The 21872-nt window shown below is 42.8% G+C and overlaps 4 protein-coding genes across 4 annotated transcripts; 3 read left to right on the plus strand and 1 right to left on the minus strand.

Moving 5' to 3' along the window:
- Positions 1-1487, plus strand: mymk (myomaker, myoblast fusion factor). The gene is made up of 5 exons (XM_027002934.2): positions 1-135; positions 326-440; positions 743-891; positions 1103-1219; positions 1341-1487. Exons 1-5 carry the CDS (start codon positions 1-3, stop codon positions 1485-1487), a joined length of 663 nt encoding a protein of 220 aa, XP_026858735.1.
- Positions 1488-4351: 2864 nt separating this feature from the next.
- Positions 4352-9381, minus strand: LOC113572940 (tetratricopeptide repeat protein 16). The gene is made up of 12 exons (XM_027002912.2): positions 9304-9381; positions 9115-9205; positions 8834-8977; positions 8427-8527; positions 7874-8003; positions 7512-7726; positions 6935-7185; positions 6513-6654; positions 6221-6386; positions 5391-5527; positions 5114-5264; positions 4352-4915 (listed from the first exon to the last, which is right to left on the minus strand). Exons 4-12 carry the CDS (start codon positions 8501-8503, stop codon positions 4748-4750), a joined length of 1437 nt encoding a protein of 478 aa, XP_026858713.2. The 5' UTR covers positions 8504-8527; positions 8834-8977; positions 9115-9205; positions 9304-9381; the 3' UTR covers positions 4352-4747.
- Positions 9382-10252: 871 nt separating this feature from the next.
- slc2a8 (solute carrier family 2 member 8) lies at positions 10253-16302 on the plus strand. Its single transcript, XM_027002927.2, has 10 exons — positions 10253-10526; positions 10760-10922; positions 11220-11426; positions 12248-12347; positions 12943-13154; positions 13237-13386; positions 13542-13650; positions 13781-13957; positions 14330-14475; positions 14851-16302. Exons 1-10 carry the CDS (start codon positions 10435-10437, stop codon positions 14995-14997), a joined length of 1503 nt encoding a protein of 500 aa, XP_026858728.2. The 5' UTR covers positions 10253-10434; the 3' UTR covers positions 14998-16302.
- A 188-nt stretch (positions 16303-16490) lies between these two features.
- Positions 16491-19185, plus strand: lcn15 (lipocalin 15). The gene is made up of 7 exons (XM_027002899.2): positions 16491-16683; positions 17234-17376; positions 17559-17635; positions 17970-18080; positions 18175-18276; positions 18657-18681; positions 18799-19185. Exons 1-7 carry the CDS (start codon positions 16585-16587, stop codon positions 18821-18823), a joined length of 582 nt encoding a protein of 193 aa, XP_026858700.1. The 5' UTR covers positions 16491-16584; the 3' UTR covers positions 18824-19185.
- Positions 19186-21872: the final 2687 nt, after the last annotated feature.

The following is a 21872-nucleotide window of genomic DNA, read 5'->3' on the forward strand; positions in this document are numbered from 1 at the left end:
ATGGGGGCGATTATTGCTAAGATGTTGCTGCCTACCATCAGCAGTCTAGTGTTTCTTCCTGCAGCCAGCGTAGCCACCAAGAGAGGCTTCCACATGGAGGCCATGGTCTATTTCTTCACCATGTTCTTCACATCGGTAAGAGGTTTATGAGCTCATACCGCATCGTTTGTGTGCCATATAATCATAATTTGTATTTGCAGGCAGTTTTTTTTTTTTTTTTACAATCATTCCTTCCAATTCATGACCACCATTCAGCTGCCGTGATAGTGTTGTAGTGTGGATGCCATGAACATGCGCAGAAATGGCCTTTCTATTAATTTCTCAGATCTACCATGCATGTGATGGACCAGGCCTGTCCATTCTGTGTTTCATGAAGTATGAGTTAATGGAGTTCTTCAGCGTTTATGGCACTTCTATCTCCATCTGGGTCACATTATTGGGTAAGTGTAATGGCACTCTATCTTAACACCCTGAACATACTGCCATAAAGGGTTTTGATTTTTAAAGTGAGGGGTTTATAATGTGAACTGTAGCTTGGACTCTTGCAAGTCTTCACAGCACTCTGGCATGCAAGAACAGTCTCACAGAACGTGGCATGAACCGTCGTTATACCAGACGACAGTTGAATATTAATTTTTGAGAGTCTTGCTAACAATAAGACATGTGTTTACGTCTGGGAATGGCGCCCATGTGGTGACGGAGAGTATATGTTCATTTTCTCCTGTTCGCTGCCCTCGTCCAGCTCTGGGGGACTTTGACGAGCCCAAACGTTCCACACTCACCATGTTTGGAGTGCTCACGTCTGCTGTGCGGATCTACCAGGACCGCTGGGGCTATGGCGTCTACTCTGGGCCCATCGGCACAGCTGTGCTGATGATCACTGTCAAGTGGGTGAGTGAATGAGGGAGACATGTCCCACGCTGCCCGTCATCTGCTCTTGGATCTAGAACCGTAGTGCCACTGGAGCCAAAGGGGCATGCATCCAGCCCTCCAGTTCAGGGAATAGATGAGTGAATGAAAGGGAGTAGATGAGTGTAGATCTTTACGGCTATGCATTTATCCGCTTGTGTCCTAAAGGCACTGGGTTCATCTGTTGTTCCAGTTGCAAAAAATGAAAGAAAAGAAGGGCTTGTATCCAGATAAAAGTGTGTACACCCAGCAAGTGGGGCCAGGGTGTTGCTTTGGGGCGTTGGCGTTGATGCTCCGCTTCTATTTTGAGGTAAAAATAAATAAATGAATAAATAAATAACTCTACACGCACTTGCTGTCTGAGCGTCACAGTATGGTGCCCTGAAGTGACTGACCAGGCCTGTGCTAATGACCTCCGTTTGTGCCTGTAGGAATGGGACTATGCTTATGTGCACAGCTTTTACCACCTGTCGCTGGCGGTCGCCTTCGTGCTGCTGCTCCCCAAGAAGAATCGCTACGCGGGGACGGGCCGCAATGTGGCCAAACTCAACTGCTACACTCTCTGCTGCTGTGTATGAAGCCCCTTTAAGATGACACTCATTTCTTGTAGCGGTAGGGCTAGAATGCATGTTGTTCATTGATACACAGCGGGCCAAAAAGATGTGCGTTCATCCAGGGTTAATGGTGAAACCATAACATTTGGATCGGTGGTTTGTTTGACTGCTTGATCACAGACTTCCCAGCCTCCGGTAAAATTGAACGCTCGGACGATCTGGACGACAGCCCGAAGGCCTTGGATGCGGGCCTGCGGACCTGGTCTGGCCTCGCAACACTCCCCGTCGCGCACTGTGTAACACAACCATGGCAAATCAACAGCAAGAAGAGTTGGATAACCTTCAGGAAGGTCAAGTATGTGTAAAACGACATGCACTCAGCCTATGCAGTCACGACATATCGCTGAAGGAACATCCACAATTGTCCATGTACAGTCAGGGAGAGTATGGAATGAAGGCCTTTGTCTCGAAACATGTGAATAAGGTAAATAAGTGATTGCACAAAGCCAAGTAATCTTAGGGTTACTAAGGGTGCTCACTTCCAGCTGGAAAGTTAGTGAGTCGCAAAACACAGCAGACATTTTAAATTGTCTTTTAAGATGTATCTCAGGAGGGAGCACTTGTCTATGTTTCTCTCAGAGAGAGGCCTGTGAAATACAGCTAAGACACTGAAAAACAGCAGGATTGTAAAAAGTGTGTTAATCTTCATATTTATCCTCATGTCATCTGGTACGTTAGACATCTAAACACAAGTAAAAGGAACTAAACTGTTCCAGTAACAAGAAGCAAACATTCATAATGATGTGCAGCAGGTGGAAAGTAATGTGTTTATTCCAGTGCATTTTGCAGATTTTTTTAAAATGTCATACCCAATATTCTAGTAACTCTGGTACATATATTTATTTATTGTAATAACAGTACTATTTAATGCTGTGATTTCATGATTTATTTTCCTTTTTTAAAAACTAAAATGGTTAAATAAATTGAAAATGTTTATTTTGAATAAAAAGGTTTGTTACTATTTTTTTCCATGTAAAAAAAAAGATCATTTATCAGTGCAGTCCACAAAGTTTAGAGTAAAGAAACTTTAGCATTAATTCCCTTCACTTTCTCTTCACTAAACTTCCATCCATTTCCTCTCAATCCATCAGCCTACTCCTGACACCATCCAAAAAGTACAAACTCACGCGACATGTTTTAAACAAAACAGTCTTCTGCCAAACGTGAATGAAATTTTGGTCCGCAAAGCATTCTTTGGACCGGGGGCCAGGCTGTCGACTCTTGTGCCCAGAGAAAGGTGTTTTTGTCTGGGGGGGAAACTGCTAGCTCCTGTCTCTCTCTTGCAAGACCCAGCCCCTGCCAAATAAAGAGTAACTGGACACTTTTATTGCACGAGTTTGAAGCACTTCTGAGCTCCTTTATGGCCGCTGTCTGTTCGAAAGCACTTTGTTCGCGGTTTCGGGCCCCCCACACACGCACGCACTGTCTGAGGAAACTCCACCAGGCTTCGCCACCACAAGGTTCAATCTGTGTCAGGCTCACTGAGACTGGATGGAGGCAGCAGGGTTTGGCTCCTCTCCACAGTCTACAACAGCCTCAGTACCGCGGTTCGTTTTTGAATAAGCAGTAAACTCTCGAAACAGAAGCTACACTTGAGAACTTCACTCTGTTTCATCATTCAGCCCAAATAGCGCAGCCTGAGTCAGGCATACAAATGCTGGACAGTAATCTCTCGCGTTACAAAAACAGACTTGAATTTGATGTCAAGCAGTGGGTATACCTGCCCAGAGCGGGAGACCAAGACGTAGACGAGAGGTGACAAAACCAAGACCCGTGAGGTGGAAATGACCTGGAAGATTGAGATTTACAGACTTAGGGCCAGAGCTTTCATCCATTCTTTAAGTCATGATGGTTTGATATTGCCCTTGTTAGGTAGACTCCTCCATTCTGGTTTTAAATGCCTTGGACATCACAGACTAATCCCCTCAACCTCATTCTGCTAAAGGCTTTTTGTGCTGAAATCTGATAGTAAGAATAGAACAATCTCAAAATGATATCTCACTCTAATTTTCTAAGATTTATACTCCCGTAATCGCTATGAACAGATTCTATAAGAGGGTTTTTTAACAAGCATTGACTCTTGCTTCTACTGCACGTATTAGGCATGGTAAGGTCTATGACGTGTGTGGTTATCCTCCTGACAGCTGCACAATCTTTCATTCCCCCTTGGTCAGCGACTGTGTATGGTTAATTACAGATTATAACGGATGTCTACAATTTTCCAGGGAAAAATGTGATCATTTGGGCAAGAACATTCAACTCAGAACACCATATGATGTCTGACATTCTATTGTTAATGTGCCAAAAAGTCTAGCATTCTGCTCCAGAGACTCCAAGTATGTGTTGCGCCATCTGAGTGAGGTTGTATGGAAGGGTCTAACAGAAGCTTGGGATCAGCTGTTATGGTGTTTTCTAGACAGCATCCCAGCCCCTCTCACTGTCTGCCTCATCCGTCTCTCTCTCTCGATCTGTCTCTCTCTATTTCAGCTGCTCTCCCAGCTGCTCAAGAGCAGCTGCTCCACACAAAACTCTCACAACTGAACAGCCACAGAGAAATGATCTTCGGAGCTATTTTTCTACATAACCGAGCCTCCCTCTGAATAAACCCCCAAAGTCACGCGCATGCCGTGGGTTCTACACAGTTCCATCTGTGGCCTGATGCTCCGCTCTCAGAAGTCCAGTACAGAACTCCCAACAACGGTGCCATTTCCCCCAGTTTTCCTACACTGCTCAACATGGAAACCCATACTGGAGTTACTCTGTGACAGAAATGACTGTAATAGAAATGGACGACAACAAGAACTCATTGGTTTGCCATGTATGTTATATTTAGGTTGGTGTCAATCACTGCATTGAAACTTCATGTGTTCAAATCACCAGAGACCCATTCTGGCCAATCAATACACATTTGTGATGACAGACTCTAGATAGTTCCCATCAGGTTTTAAGTAAGACTCTTGCTCTGACAATTGCAGTGTTTATTTCAGAATCGTCTACGAGTTGTCTATTCACAAGTATTTCCAGTTAAGACGATTCGATCCCTCCACACCCACACTGCGCACTTCCACTTTCAAGCAGAGTGCCATTATTAACGGCTACATGGTTTGCGGCCCCAAGCCTCATTAAGACTGGCTGGATGCTGCAGAGTTCCTGTCCCTCCCTTGCTTCAGGTCAGACTTCCAGTCATGACAGCGCACTACTGATGACCCATTCTGACAAGGCCGTTAGCAACTGAGGCCGATGCCCCCAAAGTCCCTCCAGGCATACGAACGCCTGGCAGCGGAGGAGGTTCGCTCCAGGGTGTGCACGGCGGCCCGGAGCGGAGCAAGGCGAGGTCCCATGTGACACAGAGGCTGTCTCTGCTGCAAGAGCGTCCTTACAGCCTGGACCACCTGAACAGACAATGCGGAGAGGGGTACCTTCAGCGGACATGGGTGACCTACAAAACGGGGCCGTCACGTCAATTAAACTTTAAAGAGCAGAAATGCGTGGACATTGTTAACAGCATGTTTATAAAAAGCCGCCAGCGTCAGGCAGCAGAGGAGCTGCAGTTCCTTTTACAGCAGCGGCTGGCGATCCTGGGCAGGTACCTGTTCCTTGCTCCTAGCCAGCTGCTGAGGAAAAACATGTGGTTCAAGTCCTGCTTCCACCTCCTCCCCGCTCAACAAGCTCTGGCAGTCTGTGTCTAACTGGCCATCAGCATCACATTCGAGGACCATCTTCTCAAGCTTCTCAGAGAGTCTGGGGGGGGAGGGAGAGAGCAAATTCAGGCCACTAGAACGAATTATGCCACTGTGGCCCCAAATACGTAAATAACCCTGTGAGTTATGCACGGATGCGCTCATGTAACCCGTGTCTTTCTCGCACCTTGATGCAGGAGAGGCTGTTGTTTTGCAGGCTTGAATCTGAGCCATCAGCCCAACTCGGACTGTCTGAGCAGTGGTGCTGGATGTGACGTCTGACAGAGAACAGCCTGGGAACAGGCTCAGCACCAGAGGCACCAGCTGAGCACAAGACATCCCCGACAATACAAAAAATGCTGTAATTAACACACACGGTGTTCAGCTGGACATTATCTTGATAATGCAAGTGTGGATTTCACAGGCCTAAGGCACACACTTAGCCTCCTCTTCTGCATTAAACTAAATATGAAGGATGGTAAATGTTGACACCTTTCTTCTTTTATGCAAAACGTCACATCAACACGTGCTAATAATAGTACCATTATAACTATTAGCATTATTGACATGTAATACTAATATAATTTAGTATCATAATTTAGTAATTTGCTATAAACACAAATTCCTTCATTCATCCTTAGTATGCTAAATGTATTTAACTAATGGCTATTTTGTTGAAATCTGACAGTAAGGATAACCCAAATGACAACCCCAAAATGACACCTCTAAATTCCCTAGAGTTATGTTATTCTAACTGCTATGGACAGATTCTGCAGAAAAGTTTTAACAAACATTGACTCTCGCCCATACTGCACATATTAGGCATAATAAGGTCTGTAATGTGTGTTATTCTCCTGACAATTCCATAAATAATTTGAAAGCAACACAATTATTCAGTGTGAAATGAAACAATGTGGTAAGACAGATGCAAGACACAGCAAAAGTTCTTTCACTGTTTAGTACTTCTAGAGTTCCTGAGTATGCTGATCGCTCACAAACAGAAGGCCATGGACTTGCCTCATCACTAGAGGGATCTAGGATGAGGGCACTGATGGCATCCTGCTTCGCTTCCTCCACTCCATGCATTCGGCGGTGGGCCTTAGCCCGGTTCCTGTAGTACTGCGCGACTCCAGGCTCGTACTCGATGGCCGCAGAAAACCTCTCGACTGCCTCCTGGAACTTCCTGAGCCGAGTGACGCAAGAATATGCCTCAGAGCCTTCACTAGTTCTCAGAACCAAATAAAAAACTGGGCTAACACTGAGGCGTTCGAGATGGTGTGAGCAATCATATTTGACTAGCATAACTTACAGGTCATTGTAACTGTTCAGGCCAAGGGTGTTGTGAATGGTGGCCAGGCGAAGGCGAATGGATGTGCTGTGGGGGTCCAGCTCGTCAGCCTGCTGATAGTCGGCTAGGGCAAAGTGCCATTCTTTCTGCTTATAAAAACAATCTGCAAGACCAATGTACACACATGTAAATGGACATACAAAAAAAATCCCTCTCAGACACAACAAAATGGCCCTCTCATTCCCTTTGGTCAATGTCAACAATGTTAGAGGTGAAACCGGCTTGTTGAACTTAACACAGGTGGGTCATTCAGAAATGGCAACTTAACTGGCTGAAAGCAACCAGTTTCCATAAACCACTGCAGGGAATTCAGCCAACTGGTTTTTGTACTGCACAAACACAAAGCCCCTGCCGAGTGACAGCCATCCTGCTTACGCACTCACCTCCTCGGTTAATGAAGAGGCCACTCTCGTCTCTCCGCTCGCAGATGGCCCTGGTCAGAAGCATGATGGCCTCGCTGTAGAAGCCCCAGGAGAAGCAGTGGACGGCAAAGTCATTGTAAGCAAGAGCCAGCTGGGTACGCCCGTCCTCCTCGAGAGCCACTGAGCGCTCGGGCTCCCCGCCGAGCTCCACAGCAAGTGCCAGGTCCTCTATGGCAGCGGGGAAGTCATTCAGTCTGCGGTAAAGCGTTCCTCTGTGGCAAAGCAGATTTGCATAATTAACATGTAGTAAGCGTACTTAAGCGTACCGCCATAGACTACATGGATATGTGCTAAAACTGAATTTGCGATAATGCTATAATACTTACTGTGCTACCAGATTCAACATACCGAAATCAGCCCATTACCAGTGTAAATACTTCCATCCACATTTGTGCATATGGTGTAGTTCAGCACTCATTCGGAACAAAGACCTTTACAACATGCACCACATCCTCCTTATAAACACTGCATTCCCAAAAGCAAAAGTCAGGAGCAGCAGTCATGCAGAACAGGTTAGCATTATTCTCAATCCCCTTACCTAAAAATGTAATAATGTGCCTTCTCGGGGTTCTGCTCTAGAGCTGTGGTCATCTTGGCCAGAGCGTCCGACAGCTCTCCCTCCAGAGCCTTCGTGATGGCCTGCTGTCGGGAGTGCTCGGCTGCCTGCTCCAACTCCTCCAGCAGGGCCCGCGCTTGTGAACAGCTTGGGTCCAGCCTCAAAGCGGCCTTCAGGTCAAAGTAACACATAGTGGCCTGAAAGAGAGAGTGATATCCTTCAGAAGGATGTAAGTGTTTCTCTGCTCACCAGTTCTTTTTATTCACTTATGCAGTCATTTTGAGACCATTGGTCTTGAGGAAACTACACTAGGCTGTGTGAGAGATGTGTGGCGTGTTAGTTGCCTGATTGAGTCGGTGGTACAATCGAGCTCTTAGAGTGAAGAGGTCAGGTGATGGGGTGTCAGTTTCAAGCCAATTAGTAACCAGGCGAATGCAGTCAGAGTAACGGCCTAGCATGGATAGACATACCAAGCTAGAGAGAGAAAAAATGAAGGGGAAAGAGAGAGACAGAAATTGTCTGTAGTGGGTTATTTTGATTGTTTATATCAGTAATAACTCATAGGACTTTCATAGGAATTATTAAAGAGTATCATATGCATTACATTATATTTATTGACGCTTTAGTGAACATTTACTTCTTGAATATACTTCAGGCTTTAGGTACAAGAGAGAACACAGCAACAGACTCAGGAGAACTACAATGGGACAGTATTTGATAGAGCCACACCACCCTCTGCTGGTGGCTGAGATCAACAATACGAAAGCTTTAGATGGCTAGGAATTAGATACTCCAGTTATAAATACGATAACTTTTAAAAGGAATACCAAGTTAGAGAGATCACAATGATGTAAATTAACAGTTGTTTGGCATCTTAAACAACAGGCTTATACTGACCTTCTCATGTGATAAGGTCTAAAGTCTGGCCTCAATTCGATTGCCTTGGCAAAGGACTCCAGTGCCGCCAAGAACATCCCTTGATCACAACGACACTGTCCCTTTTTAGAATAAATATAAAATAAAAATAAGACAAAACAAATGTCTTCATCCAACACAGCATTTCTGCTTTAAAAGCATCTGTTTTCACACAAGGCCTCCGCTGGGACTTGTGCACAGTCTCTCAAGACTGATATGACACTGAGAGTAAATGAGCTTCCTTTTGGACTAAACCGCTTGGGTCTGTATGCGCCAACAGCAGGGCTGACCCTGAACTGATCCACAGTGAGGTGATTTAATATCGTCCGATTTGCTAAAACTGTACACAGCCACTACTGCAGCTCCAATGTAGAATCCACTGTAGTCACCTGCAAGTAATAAATGAACGCGAGGCGGTCAAAATTGGCCCTCGTCTGGGGTTTCAGATAGCAGGCGTGCTTGTAGTCAAGGGCAGCAGAATTGAAGTCACACAACTGAAGATATGATTCGGCTCTGTCTACATAGAGTTGAGTCTACAGAGAGAGAGAGAGATGCATAAAAGCCATTTAATGTACAGTAGAATATTCCCTTACTTATGTATTCCCTTATTTATGTATCTTTCTGTGTTCGCAATAGAAAGCACCATTTTAATACATTTTTGGGCTCTTACCTGCTCTGGCTGTAGTGTTATGGCTTTTGAGAAACACGTGATAGCGTGTGCAAACCGTGACTGTGACGCAGCCAAAAGGCCTGCTTCATGACTACAGAACACATCACAAAAGCCAGGTCAGTGTCATCAAAGCTGCTTGAAAATTGGCATTATAGCTGTTCTAATTACTCTTGGAATACAAAAACTTACTGATTGGTTGCCTTATCCTTTAATATAAGATTGGCACACAAATCTGGCCTGTATTGTTTTAACTCTGAAGTCTGGAAAATTCTGCTGGAGCCAAACAATTTGTGCACTGCAGCCTCTCGTGAAGATGTGTTCTTTGGCTCTGCCCCATTTAAGATCTCCATCTTAGAGCAACACATAAACATGAATATGACTTAAGGGTGTTATATTTTTACTTTGGCTTTATAGAAACGTGAAAACAAAACTCTCATTCTCAGTGGTCATTAAACTCAGGTAAAGGTAGAACTTGACCACACTGATCTACATTCTCAGAACTTTACAATCCCGTGGAATGAATGTTATGATTTAAACATCTAGCCCACTTTTTCTAATGGTTCCTTATCCTAGAAAGAAGCATTCATTCAGAAACATTTTTGCTTGCACAGCTGATGAAGAACCTCTGTCCGAAACGTCCTGTTTCTCCGAAAACTTTGTGTACTTCACTACAACTTTCAACTACAAAAATCTCTACATCTCTTACTACCATACACTTTAGTTACTCACCTGGAATTTTCAGATATGTGAAATGAATTATCTACACCAAAATCAAGGAATTAAGTATACCAAAATCAAGGAATTAACTACACCAAAATCAAATCCACAAGCAAGTAGTCTGGTACTTAGCCAAGTTGGAAACAAAGTAACTATGGGAACACTAGCTGGAATGGAACAGAAAATAAGTCTATTGTTACATCTGCACATTAAACTTAAATAAAACGACATGTTTGATTTCACTTTCAGGCGGTGCAAAAAGACATTAATGTTAATCGTATTCTACAAATACGTTTTAAATGACCGGAAACGGTAATTTGAGGCTTGTGATTTTTATTTCCTAGTCCAACATTGCAATCTCACATTGGCTTTTATTTTGAAAGCTGAGGCGGAAGTGAGTTTATTGTTGTCAGCATGCACATCAGCTGACAACAATTTGGGCTCTTTTCCCAAGATGTTTTGCTGAGTCTGGCTATGACACATGGGATGTTAAGTCCAACGGGTTTAAGAAGTATAAGTAAACGTAATGCATTGTAGTTTACAAGTTGTTTAAGAAAATAAAACAACTTCGGGTTTCCAACAATAAACTGTCTGTGTAACATAATGAATCATGAAGAAGAGTCGAGGCCGCTACTGGCAGAGGAGAATAGCGTGCAAACAATAGAGGGTCGCTCAGAGCAGGACGCATATCTGGAGTAAGTAATTCACTGGGGTACTTTGCTAGTGTTCTTTAATCTTATTTATGTAACTTCCTAAACTAAACTAGTAATTCATTCGAAACCATCCACTCGGTATATTTGGGTTACGTATAATGGCTAGCTTACTTCATCGGTCTGTCTCTGCTTAACTTAGAATTCTCGATTTACGAGGACCTGTACTACAATTGTGTTTTGAGCTTCTGTCTTCACTACATCTTTCTGTACTTCAGAAAAGTAAAGAATGGGAAGTTGTTCCTAGCCACATTGGCAGCTGTTCTGGGACCCCTCAGCTTTGGATTTGTACTCGGCTACAGTTCGCCTGCCATACCAGATCTGCAGCGAAACTCTGATGAGAGGTTGAGGCTCACTGCTGAAGAGGCTTCCTGGTTTGGGGTACGAACCTCTCACCAACACGGTGAATCTAAGGATCATTTTAAAAGTTGCATAGCCGTTTAACAAGCACCGAGAAGACTCCCTCATTTCCTCCTTATCATTCTTTGACATTAAAAGGCAAAGGTTTGCATGGTTTGACTGCAGACCCAACTAACATTTGCAAAGCAAGACTTGAACATCTTTGCTGAGGTGGCACTTCATAAGGCTAGATTAGGAGCTGGCAGACCATGGTGATTCTGCGACATTTTGAGAGAACGCACTTCTCTGGCAGTGTCATATATGATGTGTCTCTTGCAGTCTGTGGTCACGATTGGAGCAGGTCTTGGAGGTCTGCTGGGAGGCTGGGTAGTGGAGAGGATTGGCCGCAAACTGACTCTCATGTTCTGCGCCATGCCCTTCATCTTTGGCTTCACCATCATGATTGCTGCTCAGAATCACTGGATGCTGTATGTAGGAAGAATACTTACTGGTCTAGCCAGCGGCGTGACGTCTCTTGTTGTGCCTGTGAGTTTTCATTTGATATAGATATTCACAACCGAACTGCTGGAATGATAAATTCAGGTGTGGCTAAAAAGCATCACATTAAGAGTATTTTTCTCTAAGCTGGCATCCTGCCAAGCTATTTTGGAAAGGAAACAATAAATTCAGTTAGGTACGTTTTTAGCTGTGGTTAATCCTCAGACGTTACTTGCAGGCTGGTGCCTTCATCGGTACTTGAAAGAGTCATTAAATTTACCCTTAAACCAATTTCATTGGTTACTTCTAACTGGGGCAAACTGTTCACATTGTATACATTTACATTTTAGGTTTATATTTATGGCATTTAGCTTACACTTTTATCCAAAGCGACTTACAGTTATGACTGAGTACAACTTGAGCAATTGAGGGATAAAGGCCTTGCTCAGGGTCCCAACAGTGGCAACTTGGCACCAGCAACCTTCTGATTACAAGTCAAGTACCTTAACCACTGAGCTACCACTGCCCTTTACAGCTAACCTTTTACAAATAAATCACTAAAATTAAGCATTTAGGTCTCCTAAATGTCAATTAATCTTGAGTAGAAATTCAGTTTTTTGATTAAGAAAATATGTTGCCCTGTCAGTTCAATTTCCTGACTTTGGTACTTAATAAATCTCTCTAAATTAAAGGGCTAGACTTGTGCCAATGCTGACATTTTAAGAACTGACTGACTAAACTAGTAGAGTTGCACAAATGAGCATGCTCTGTAATCCTCAGTAGCTTTCATTCAGTTACCAAGTGTTTGGGGTGAGTTATGCCATTTATGTGTTCCTCTTGCAATTTTCCTTTTTTTTTTGTCGATCTAGCTCTACATCTCAGAAATGGCTCATGAACGTGTAAGAGGAGCAGTGGGCTCTTGTGTGCAGCTCATGGTAGTGACAGGTATCATGGGAGCCTACATAGCAGGTAGCACTTTTTTATACATTCATTCCTGTATACAAAGAAGGAAATCATTCTTAGAATACAAGGAATTGATGGTATTTCACCTGATTTGAGGCAGAGCTTAATTCCAACACTGCAATAAAACAGGCTTTGTATCCAAGAGGAAATACAACTAGCTAAATTCACTTCATATGTCAGTTGCTATTAAGTCATAACAACTGCCTTTCAAAAGGCTTGGCAACATGAAAGCACTCACAGTGAAATCTATTAGTGTTCAGCATCACAATCCAATCTGGTTACATTTGCCAGGGATGACGAAAGTTCTTTCTACTCGTCTGTTTATGGCTGGGAAATTAATAACTTGTTCATTGTAGTAGAGTCTGCCAGACTATGCTGCTTGTACCATAGATTTCTGCATTATTTTATGATCGAGAGCCTCATTTAGTAAGGCCCCCCTATGTCATTTAAGAAAATGGCCTGAGCTAGCTTTACAACAGACTTGTATACACTTAGAGTCAGTATCAGCTAAAAGAACAGCTCACACAATGTGCGTGTTTTGTGCTTGAACTGTTACTTCATATAAGGCATACTTGAACAATGGCTTGACTTGCTCTCCCAGGTCTGTTCCAGGGCTGGCGCTGGCTGGCCATCACCTGCGCCATCCCTCCGACCGTGATGCTCGTGTTCATGTGCTTTATGCCGGAGACACCGCGCTACCTCCTGACTCGGGGGAAGAGGAGGGAGGCAGAAGAGGCACTGCGCTTCCTCCGGGGGCCCCATGCTCCTGTCGAGTGGGAGTGTGACAGGATAGAGGAGGCCTCTCGAGAAGAGGTCAGGATTTGCCGATGCCCCAGCACAGAATATGTGGTCTTTCTAGGTTTGGTCTGATTATAACGGTGTACTGTAATTACAGGAAGGACACTTCAGTTTAGCTGATCTGAAAGACCCTGGCATCTATAAGCCTTTAGGAGTGGGTGTCATGATGATGCTCTTGCAGCAGTTTACTGGCATCAATGCCATCATGTTCTACGCAGAGACTATATTTGAACAAGCACACTTCAAGGTAGGAGTTTAGGGAAGTTCTGGGAATTGGAAAAACCATTTTATTCTAGGCTATAGCCTGCATCCTGATTAAAACTCAGGGATTTGATAGGTACAGTGTAGTGTGCTATGGTGTCTACAGGGACATTTGTGATGAATGTTTCTGTTGTGTCTCAGAATAGCGATATTGCCACAGTGGTGGTGGCTGCCACTCAGGTGGTCTTCACAGCAGTTGCAGCTTTAATCATGGATCGAGCTGGAAGGAAAGTCCTCCTCATCTTGTCAGGTTAGCACGCCCTCCTCATTCCTTCCATGTTTATCACGATGAATTAACTTACTTCACAGGACTTGCTTCACATTGCATTGGCCAGACTCTGATCTTTATCCTTTCTGTAATCTCCTGTTTTGCTCTTCAGGTGTTGCCATGTGTGTGAGTGAAGTTGTTTTTGGTATTTATTTTAAATTGTCTACAATGGAGCACGGTAACTCCTCATTGCTCAAAGCCCTCAGTGGAACCCATGGCACTGTGAGTGAAACACCACCGAATGACCTGACATGGCTTGCGCTTGCCAGCATGGGTGTTTTTATAACTGGTTTGTATTTTTCTCCTTAGTAACACAAAATAAGTTCAAGCATTACTTTGGCATTGTATTTTTATCCATATGTGTTCATATGTGAACAATATTGAAATGGATTTTGCCATACCTGTTATTTATTCAATAGTTCATTGGATTATTTTATGGTAGTCCTCATTCAGCAGTTTCTATAATTTAATGTAGTCAGTTTACATACCTCTTAAAGGCATCCTGATTGTCTTTCTTTTTCTGCTGTTGCTATATATTTCACTAGAGATTTGAAATTATCAGCATCACTGTCATGAAAGGACTTATCTATTCCTTGTGAGAGTGTCAAATGGGGGTCTTGTCAAAGTAAGGTTTACATATTAGCATGTGTATGTTCCATAGGCTTTGCACTGGGTTGGGGCCCCACACCTTGGCTGGTCATGTCTGAGATCTTCCCAATGAGGGCACGAGGGTTTGGCAGTGCCGTCTGTGTGCTCACCAACTGGACCTGTGCTTTCATAGTCACCAAGACCTTCCAGAACCTCATGGTGAGGTCTTCACCCAGTACTGTTAATAAAAAGCTATCAGCTGGTTTTTGAGCATTAGTGTTTGCAATTATTGTCTTAATATATAATTTTTCAGAGCATTTTTATTCTGTTAGCTGTTTTTGCTTAAATCATGCTGGGACATTGTTAGTAGACAAGGTAATGGTGAGTAGCTCACTTTTAAGATGAGAGGTCAGAAATGTATGCATGCTGGACTCAGCAGACTGTTTATTTAGGAAATGTCACTGTCATTACAAGATACAGATTAGGGCTCAGTTATGGATTCTGCCTTTGGATCAACATCCCCAAAAGAAGTGTGACCGCTAACATGATCAACGAGTTTCTAAGATGCTAAAAGTTAAATTGTCATTCCCGCAGGATCTCATAACCAGTGCGGGAACCTTCTGGATGTTCTCAGGCCTCTGTGCGCTCAATGTCATCTTCACGATCTTCTTCGTCCCAGAGACTAAAGGCAAAACGCTGGAGGAGATTCAGGCCCATTTTAAAAGAACTCTCTATCGCTAAGATGAATGTTCTTGTCTCACAGTCAACACCAAAGTTGGAAAGTTACTGAATACATAGTATTCACCAAAATTTGAACATCTTGTGATTAGTTGCTATTTACACAAAAATTAGTATGACTAACTCTTACAAAAGAGGAATGCACTATGCTGAAATAAAATATTTCTAAAGAAGTTGATTAGTTAAGAAAAATGTTTTTTGTAATAGTCTTTACTAAAGTATAGTAACAGAATTGTATACTGTGAAGCTAACTCTGTCAGGGATAGTTTAGCAAATAAGAGTTTCTTACAGTGTTAACTTCTAACTCTTTACGATGCCAAATTTGTGACTGTTTACAAAAACTTTGTGTTTGTGCCATATGTTTGTCAGTGCTTCACATTACTGAAATTCAGTTAAAAGTACTTGATTAATCCACTTTTGTACAAAGACATTGTCACACTCGATAACAATGCAAAATTACAGATTCACTAAGCTAAACTTCTGATGTTCACTCATGCAAATGTTGGTGAGAAAGCACCAAACTAACACACTGAAGAATAATGAACATAAATTTCAATTTACATTTGGAATTTGTAATGATCACAGGGTGAATAAATTAATGCTCCTTTTTTTTTTGAGAGAGAGAGTGTTGTTGCGACAGAGAACCCCACCCCTCTTTAATAAATTGTGCTACAAATCTTATTGTATATAATCTTTCTGTTTAATGAAAACAGGAGAGGTTTAGTTAAACATGTGGTCTTCTTTTAAAGCCTATAGATAGATGCAATGTGTTCCTTTAAATATTTTACATGGATGTCGGATTAACATAGATGATACTGCTACTGGAAATTTTGGTACCCAACTGGTTCTTTCCAGGTATGTAATATCATTGTCAAAACACATGTAAGATGAAAATATTGGGGCAATGTCAGCTTTGTGAACACTTTATCAAACAGGCTATTGTGTAAATCATGGCCTCAGAATTTGCTGCACTTGTAATCATTGCACTGCAAATCTGTCTCCAGTTGTTAAAACTGTTGTGTGTGTAACTGATTTGAAAGACTTTAGATGGGCTCTTATGCTGGCATACCATACTTTATGGTCATGGTACGTCATCTAAAATAATTTGTATGGGGGTGTTTTGTTAATTTGTTATTCATTCTAGCCTTGGAAAGTACAATACCAGACTGTTGATGACTTTAAACATATTTAACGGTATTAGCTGGCATGAGGAAAGCATGCTGCAGCTTGAAGTTTTCCAGGAGTGTCTCCTGAATTTTAGCCAGAGGAAAATGGGTCATTTAAAGACTGTGGAATCTAAAATAAAAAATCACAGGCTTGTGAGCCTGCTGAGCATACTATTTCTGTAGTTCTGTAATACTTGCCTCAACGCTTTGTAGGGGCCATACTGTTAAGTTCCCCTTTAAATAACATTAGCATATGCCTGGTGTTTAGGGGGCCTGGCTTATGCTCAGCTATAGGGACTTCCCAGTGCTGGCCGTCCGCATAAAAACCAGCAAGTTCCTGAAACAGCCTGTTCACTCTGCCCCCCATCAGTGCTTAGCTGTGTGAGCTTTGCTCTTCAACACAGGATCTGGATCACAGTCCAAAATGATACTGGCCGTCGCGGTTCTGTGTAGCATAGTGCTGTGGACACACTGTCTCCATTTCACTGATGTCCAGCCCCAGCAGGACTTTGATCTGCAGCAGGTGAGTGGAAAAAGCAACTGAGGAAAGAATGCTTTGATCTCTGTCTGTGAGAATGTGTGTGGCCAAGGAACTAATGTGTGTGTGTGTGTGTGTGTGTGTGTATTTATCAAGCACTTCAGGTTGGCAAAGAATTGTCGAATTTAAAAACAAACAGGATTACAAAATTATGCAGTTCTACCCAGCACAGCCTGAGAACCTCTTAATATACCTCAGAAGTAAATCAATTTAGGCTTCATTCAGCCCTCCTCTTTGAGATGTTTTTGCACTTTTTATGCACCAGAAACAGATATTTAGGAACAAACTCAGTGCCAGAGGAATGACGCTGAATGGAAGGAATAGTGTCATGCCTTTAATGACTACATAAAAAGCTAGTTTATCTGTAAACAGTCATATGATGTAAATATATATGAATAAGTTGCTAAATTAAATTGATGTAGGAATTTAACCCACTTAAAAAGAGTAATATAAATAAGTGAAACTCCACCATAATGAAAAAGAAATAATTTCTAACGCATGCCTTTGATCTAACGGCTGTCGACCTTCATGTTAGTTTGCAGGTGAATGGTACCGTGTGGGCATTGCATATGAAACCCCGGCATTCATTAAATACAAAGACCAAGTCATGACTTCAAAGGGCCTGCTACTACCGAATGAAAATGGAGGTGCCAATCTGACCATGTGGACTCTGCTTGGGTATGGTTCTTTTTGCCCTGAAAATAAGATGCAAAATGGAGGGGGTTGTCCCCTGTATTTGCATACAAACAATGCATGCTGTCAGTAATGCTATTATGCATGCATATTTACTCATTAAAAAATTGCCTGGATCAAATGGCCTTTTTTCCTGTTTGACTGGTCTTCTTTATTTTCATACTCAGGTCAAAGGGTTGCTTCCCCAATTTTTATGTTTATGAGAAGACAGATGTTCCTGGTCTGTTTACCTATTTCAGTCAAAGTAAGCCACACTTCCTCTTTTAACAGCAGTTCTTCCAGTGTGAGTACACACTTGAGAAACATGAAAGTAAGACACATAGACCGGTTTCTGCTTTAGTGAGCCAAAGGCAAGTAATTGGTCACAGAGGTGATCCTATGTGCAGAACAGACTATTCCAAACAGACAGTTTGTCAAAGTACTTCACTGATACCAAGATTTTGTATCTTTCTTAAAATCAAAATAGTCTGATGGTCTACACAGTGTCATCTCATGTCTACAACTCTCTATACAACGTGCAGGCAGGCACTCCGCATAAAAGACATGATGAGTGTAATCATCATTTTCTTCACTGTAAGGGCACAAGATGATGAAAGACATCACGGTGGTGGAGACCAACTATACTGAATATGGGGTGGTTCTGAAATACAAGAAGATGGACAAAGAGTACACTCAGGTGGCCCTCTATGGTACGTTCCTGATGCGTCTGCAGTCCCGTGTTAAATAAACGCTCTGAGCCACTGATATTAGTATAAGTAAGTAATCTTCCCATGTATGTTTTAGGGCGAACCCCAGTTCTCAGGCCTGAGCTGATCGAAAAATTCAGGTCATTTGTCTTGTCTTTGGGATTTTCCGAAGAGTCCATTGCTGTACCAGTCATTAAAGGTATTTCTGAAGCTCTGGAAGAAAGTGCGCAATAAAACAACACATTAGACCGAGATGAGCATTGTGAAACTGATCATGGCCCTTGTGATATTTACTGAGTAAATATAATCTCTCCTGGACTCCAGATAAACAAAGTGTGGTGAAGGTTGCCCCTTAAAACTGGTCTAAGACCAGTTTTTCTGTTTCTGTTACGAGGATTAGTGTTACAATTTGGACGGAAATGGCTGATCCTCTCTCAGGTTAAAAGGGCAATTTGAACCTTGGCCATGCAGCAGCAGTTACTTTCTGTACAAGTTATTCTGATGTCATACTACACCCATCAATCTCTTACTGTTTATGAAAATATATATCTAAGATACTCTATCCCCACCGCTCCCCAGATCCTTGCCCTTTTACGGAACCAAGGTAAGAACAAAGCAAGCCACCAATCACATATTAACATATTCGATGTGACATTTCACAAAAGAAGGATGAAAGAAGGTTAATTAATGACATTTTTGATAACAAACCTCCTACCTGCAGCAACGCAACAGAAACGATGACCTAGAAGAACTGGCTGATGTCAATTTTGTGTCTGCCTCTAACGCCAGCGTGAAGGACATTGTTTTAAATAGGACAGTATTTAACTTCTTATGATGATGTCCAAATGTCCCTGTAACTTTGCATTACCTTTTTTTGCTTTTTATGATTTTTTGATCATTTTTATGTCTGTAATATGTATCATTTTAATACTGTTAAGAAATGGTAGTTAATCAGTGAAAAGGGTTTTTTTTGTGTGTGTGTGTGTGTGTGTGTGTGTGTGTGTGTGTGTGTGTGTATTTTCATGCCAATACTGCCTGGTTACTCTTTTTGAATCCTTTGTCTTATCTAAGCTAAGCTTTACAAATAGTAAAGATTGGCGCAGCATTATACCGTGACTTGTGACGTTCTTTATTGCCTGCAGAGGTCAGTGTTGTTAAACTCTCTAGACCAACACGGTCCAAATGAAATGATCTCTAACGCAAAGATAACTGAACTGTGTTCATATTAATACATTTGGCTCTGTAATCTAAGCATGTCAGATCACCTTCATTTGGTCCTGATTTTGTTTGAGACTGAAATGGAGTATCTGCTCCATTCAGGTCAAATGCAGTATTTCTGTCTTACACTGAAATAAACTAAAAATGATTTGGTTGAGAAGGACCATTTTAATGCTAATATTCACTCAGAACTATGAATCCCTTGGAGACATTTTGCACAAAATCATCTGTTGTTGTAAAAATTGTAATAGGTCCACTAATATCCCAGGGAACACCAACATGTATGCATGCATATGTGCATGTTGTTTTGGAGGGTTTGGGAACTCTGGCAAGAAAACTGAAAACAGCTCTATAGAAAGAGACACTGTCTCACCAAATGTTAAATTGACATGAAACCCTATCTTTAAAGACATCTGCTTAAAGGTGAATTAAATGAATCGCCATGGGAACACCACTTAAATACAGCTTTGTCAGAGAGACCTCAAAACATGTTATTCTCTGAAACCTGCTTTCAGATGGTTCCCTTGAGTAGGGAGCCAATTATCCAACAACGTTCATGCAGTACCCAAATTGTTGCCTCTACATGTACACTGGGGTGACACAGAAACACAAGAGCTCAAGTGCAGACAAGGGAAGGAGAAGAACCCCTAGAGACCAGCCGTGAAACGCAAGCCCCGGTCTCCATTAGCATTAGGAGGACTCCCCTCCATCCAACACCCCACCCCCTGTGCCGTGCAAGAAACCCGGCTGAGCGACTCGCTCCTTAAAGTTCCCACCGTGGAGGGCTGCAGCTGCTGACATCACGATGTGTGTCGATGTGTGTCGCCTTTTCCTGGGGATATCCGCGCCAAACAGAGAGGCTGGGAATGGGAGGGGAACAGGAAGGCATGCGCACGGAGGAGGGTGGGCAGTGCTCGAGCACCGCTCGCGTTTCTGCCGCGACCCCGTGAGCATGCAAGTTCATGCTGCAGCTCAGCAGGGACACACACTCAGCCTGTACATTCACCATCCCCTGATGCCTGTTCATAACACGATAGATGCCTATAATTTGCCTTTTTAGAGGTAATTTGATGAAAATGTTTGTAGATGTAGCACTATTTGCAGTTCTTTCTCTCTCTCTCTCTCTCACTTTCTCTTGCTCAATCTTTTTCCACCTCTTTCTTTCTCTCTCTCGCTCACTCTGTCTCTTTCTTTCTCTCTAACCCTCTCTCTCTCTCTCTCTCTCTCTCTCACTTGCTTGCTCTCTTTCGTTCCTGACCTTATGTGTACAGGCAATAGGAGCTCTTGCTGTTGTGGTCCAAGGGCAGGAAGCAGCTTGGTTCCCACACAAAGGTATCAAACGCCCAGACCGGTACTCACTGGCTCTCAGACACACACATACGCGCACACGCACACACACACACACACACACACACACACACACACACACACAAACTGACATACACACGTATGCGCACACACTACCACAAATGCCAACCTTGTAAGCATAATACACTGTACAGTGGACAAACACACCAAGACAAACAGGACATTCCTAATGTCTGACGCTGCAGGTCAACAGTATGAGTGCTCCTCCAGGCACAGTGCCCATGGCTTTTACCCCAAACATCTGCAATAGAGCTGCCCTTTCCACAACACCTGACATCTCCCTTTACACTAAATCATATCCTCAAAGATGGGTCAGTCCACAACCCTATGGACATGACATTAAACTATTATAGGCTCATCCTACCAACATGACCACTGTTTTCTTTCTTTCTTTCTTTCTTTCTTTCTTTCTTTTAATAGCAGGGGATCCATTTGCCAGATTCGTTTGCAAGAAGGCTAGAACTGCTCTAAAACAGACGTGCCGATAACATCAGTATACTTTCCAAGCTGTCAGCTCTCCAGTCATTGTCCCAGGTAATTGAGTCTTGCTTCATGCTTGTTATCTGTTAAGCTTGACCAGTCATGAGGTATTTGAGCTTGGGGGTGGTGGGCTGAGGATGAGAGGTGGAGGGGGGTCTTAGCAGCAGGGGTCAGTTCCCATGCATAATCAATAGGTCACAGTCAGGAACAGGGAGTGTGGCCTCTTGAAACCCTTTACCTTCTACACGCCCCTACCATTCTGCAAACCTAATACCTGCTTCAATGTTTACCTCAGTTGAGAAAAGTATCTGCCATTGGTTCCTATGCAACTGACATTAAAATTTCTACTTTGTAAGAGTTGATAAGGTTCCCATTAGCTGACTCGAGGTTATCAAACCTCCATGCAGTCTCTGGTATCCTTTCTACATGCCAACTTTCCACAGGCAACTGTTTTAGCTTAGTCTACTCTCTCACTCTCTTTCCCTCGTTTGCTCTCTCTCTCTAAAACTGTGCATGGGCCTATGCTGGGAAGAAAGACTCGACTCTTTCCCACGGTCCTTGAGCACGTGGTTTAAAATTGGATCCCAACTGAGCCACCCTCCCTATTGAAACGTCACTGCAACCTGACCACTGAGATCCTGTCACACTGCCAGAGATTTTTTAGGGCATTTGAATGAAGTCTATTGAAATGGGAGGGAAGAAAGCACAATAAATTCAAAGAAAGCACAC

Source organism: Electrophorus electricus, chromosome 9 (assembly GCF_013358815.1).
Source record: "Electrophorus electricus isolate fEleEle1 chromosome 9, fEleEle1.pri, whole genome shotgun sequence".
NCBI lineage: Eukaryota > Metazoa > Chordata > Actinopteri > Gymnotiformes > Gymnotidae > Electrophorus > Electrophorus electricus.

Bases quoted from the DNA above. Each gene is read 5' to 3' on its own strand.
- slc2a8 (XM_027002927.2), top strand. From the start codon at position 10,435: ATGAATCATGAAGAAGAGTCGAGGCCGCTACTGGCAGAGGAGAATAGC. The intron at 10,527-10,759 runs GTAAGTAATTCA...TCTGTACTTCAG, and splicing joins GAGCAGGACGCATATCTGGA to AAAAGTAAAGAATGGGAAGT. The intron at 13,651-13,780 runs GTTAGCACGCCC...TTTGCTCTTCAG, and splicing joins AGTCCTCCTCATCTTGTCAG to GTGTTGCCATGTGTGTGAGT.
- mymk (XM_027002934.2), top strand. From the start codon at position 1: ATGGGGGCGATTATTGCTAAGATGTTGCTGCCTACCATCAGCAGTCTA. The intron at 136-325 runs GTAAGAGGTTTA...TTAATTTCTCAG, and splicing joins TCACCATGTTCTTCACATCG to ATCTACCATGCATGTGATGG. The intron at 441-742 runs GTAAGTGTAATG...GCCCTCGTCCAG, and splicing joins CATCTGGGTCACATTATTGG to CTCTGGGGGACTTTGACGAG.
- LOC113572940 (XM_027002912.2), bottom strand. From the start codon at position 8,503: ATGTTCTTGGCGGCACTGGAGTCCTTTGCCAAGGCAATCGAATTGAGG. The intron at 6,655-6,934 runs GTGAGTGCGTAA...TTGGTCTTGCAG, and splicing joins CCTCTTCATTAACCGAGGAG to ATTGTTTTTATAAGCAGAAA. The intron at 5,528-6,220 runs GCAAGTCCATGG...TCTTGTGCTCAG, and splicing joins TAGATCCCTCTAGTGATGAG to CTGGTGCCTCTGGTGCTGAG.
- lcn15 (XM_027002899.2), top strand. From the start codon at position 16,585: ATGATACTGGCCGTCGCGGTTCTGTGTAGCATAGTGCTGTGGACACAC. The intron at 17,377-17,558 runs GTATGGTTCTTT...TTTCATACTCAG, and splicing joins ACCATGTGGACTCTGCTTGG to GTCAAAGGGTTGCTTCCCCA. The intron at 18,081-18,174 runs GTACGTTCCTGA...TGTATGTTTTAG, and splicing joins CACTCAGGTGGCCCTCTATG to GGCGAACCCCAGTTCTCAGG.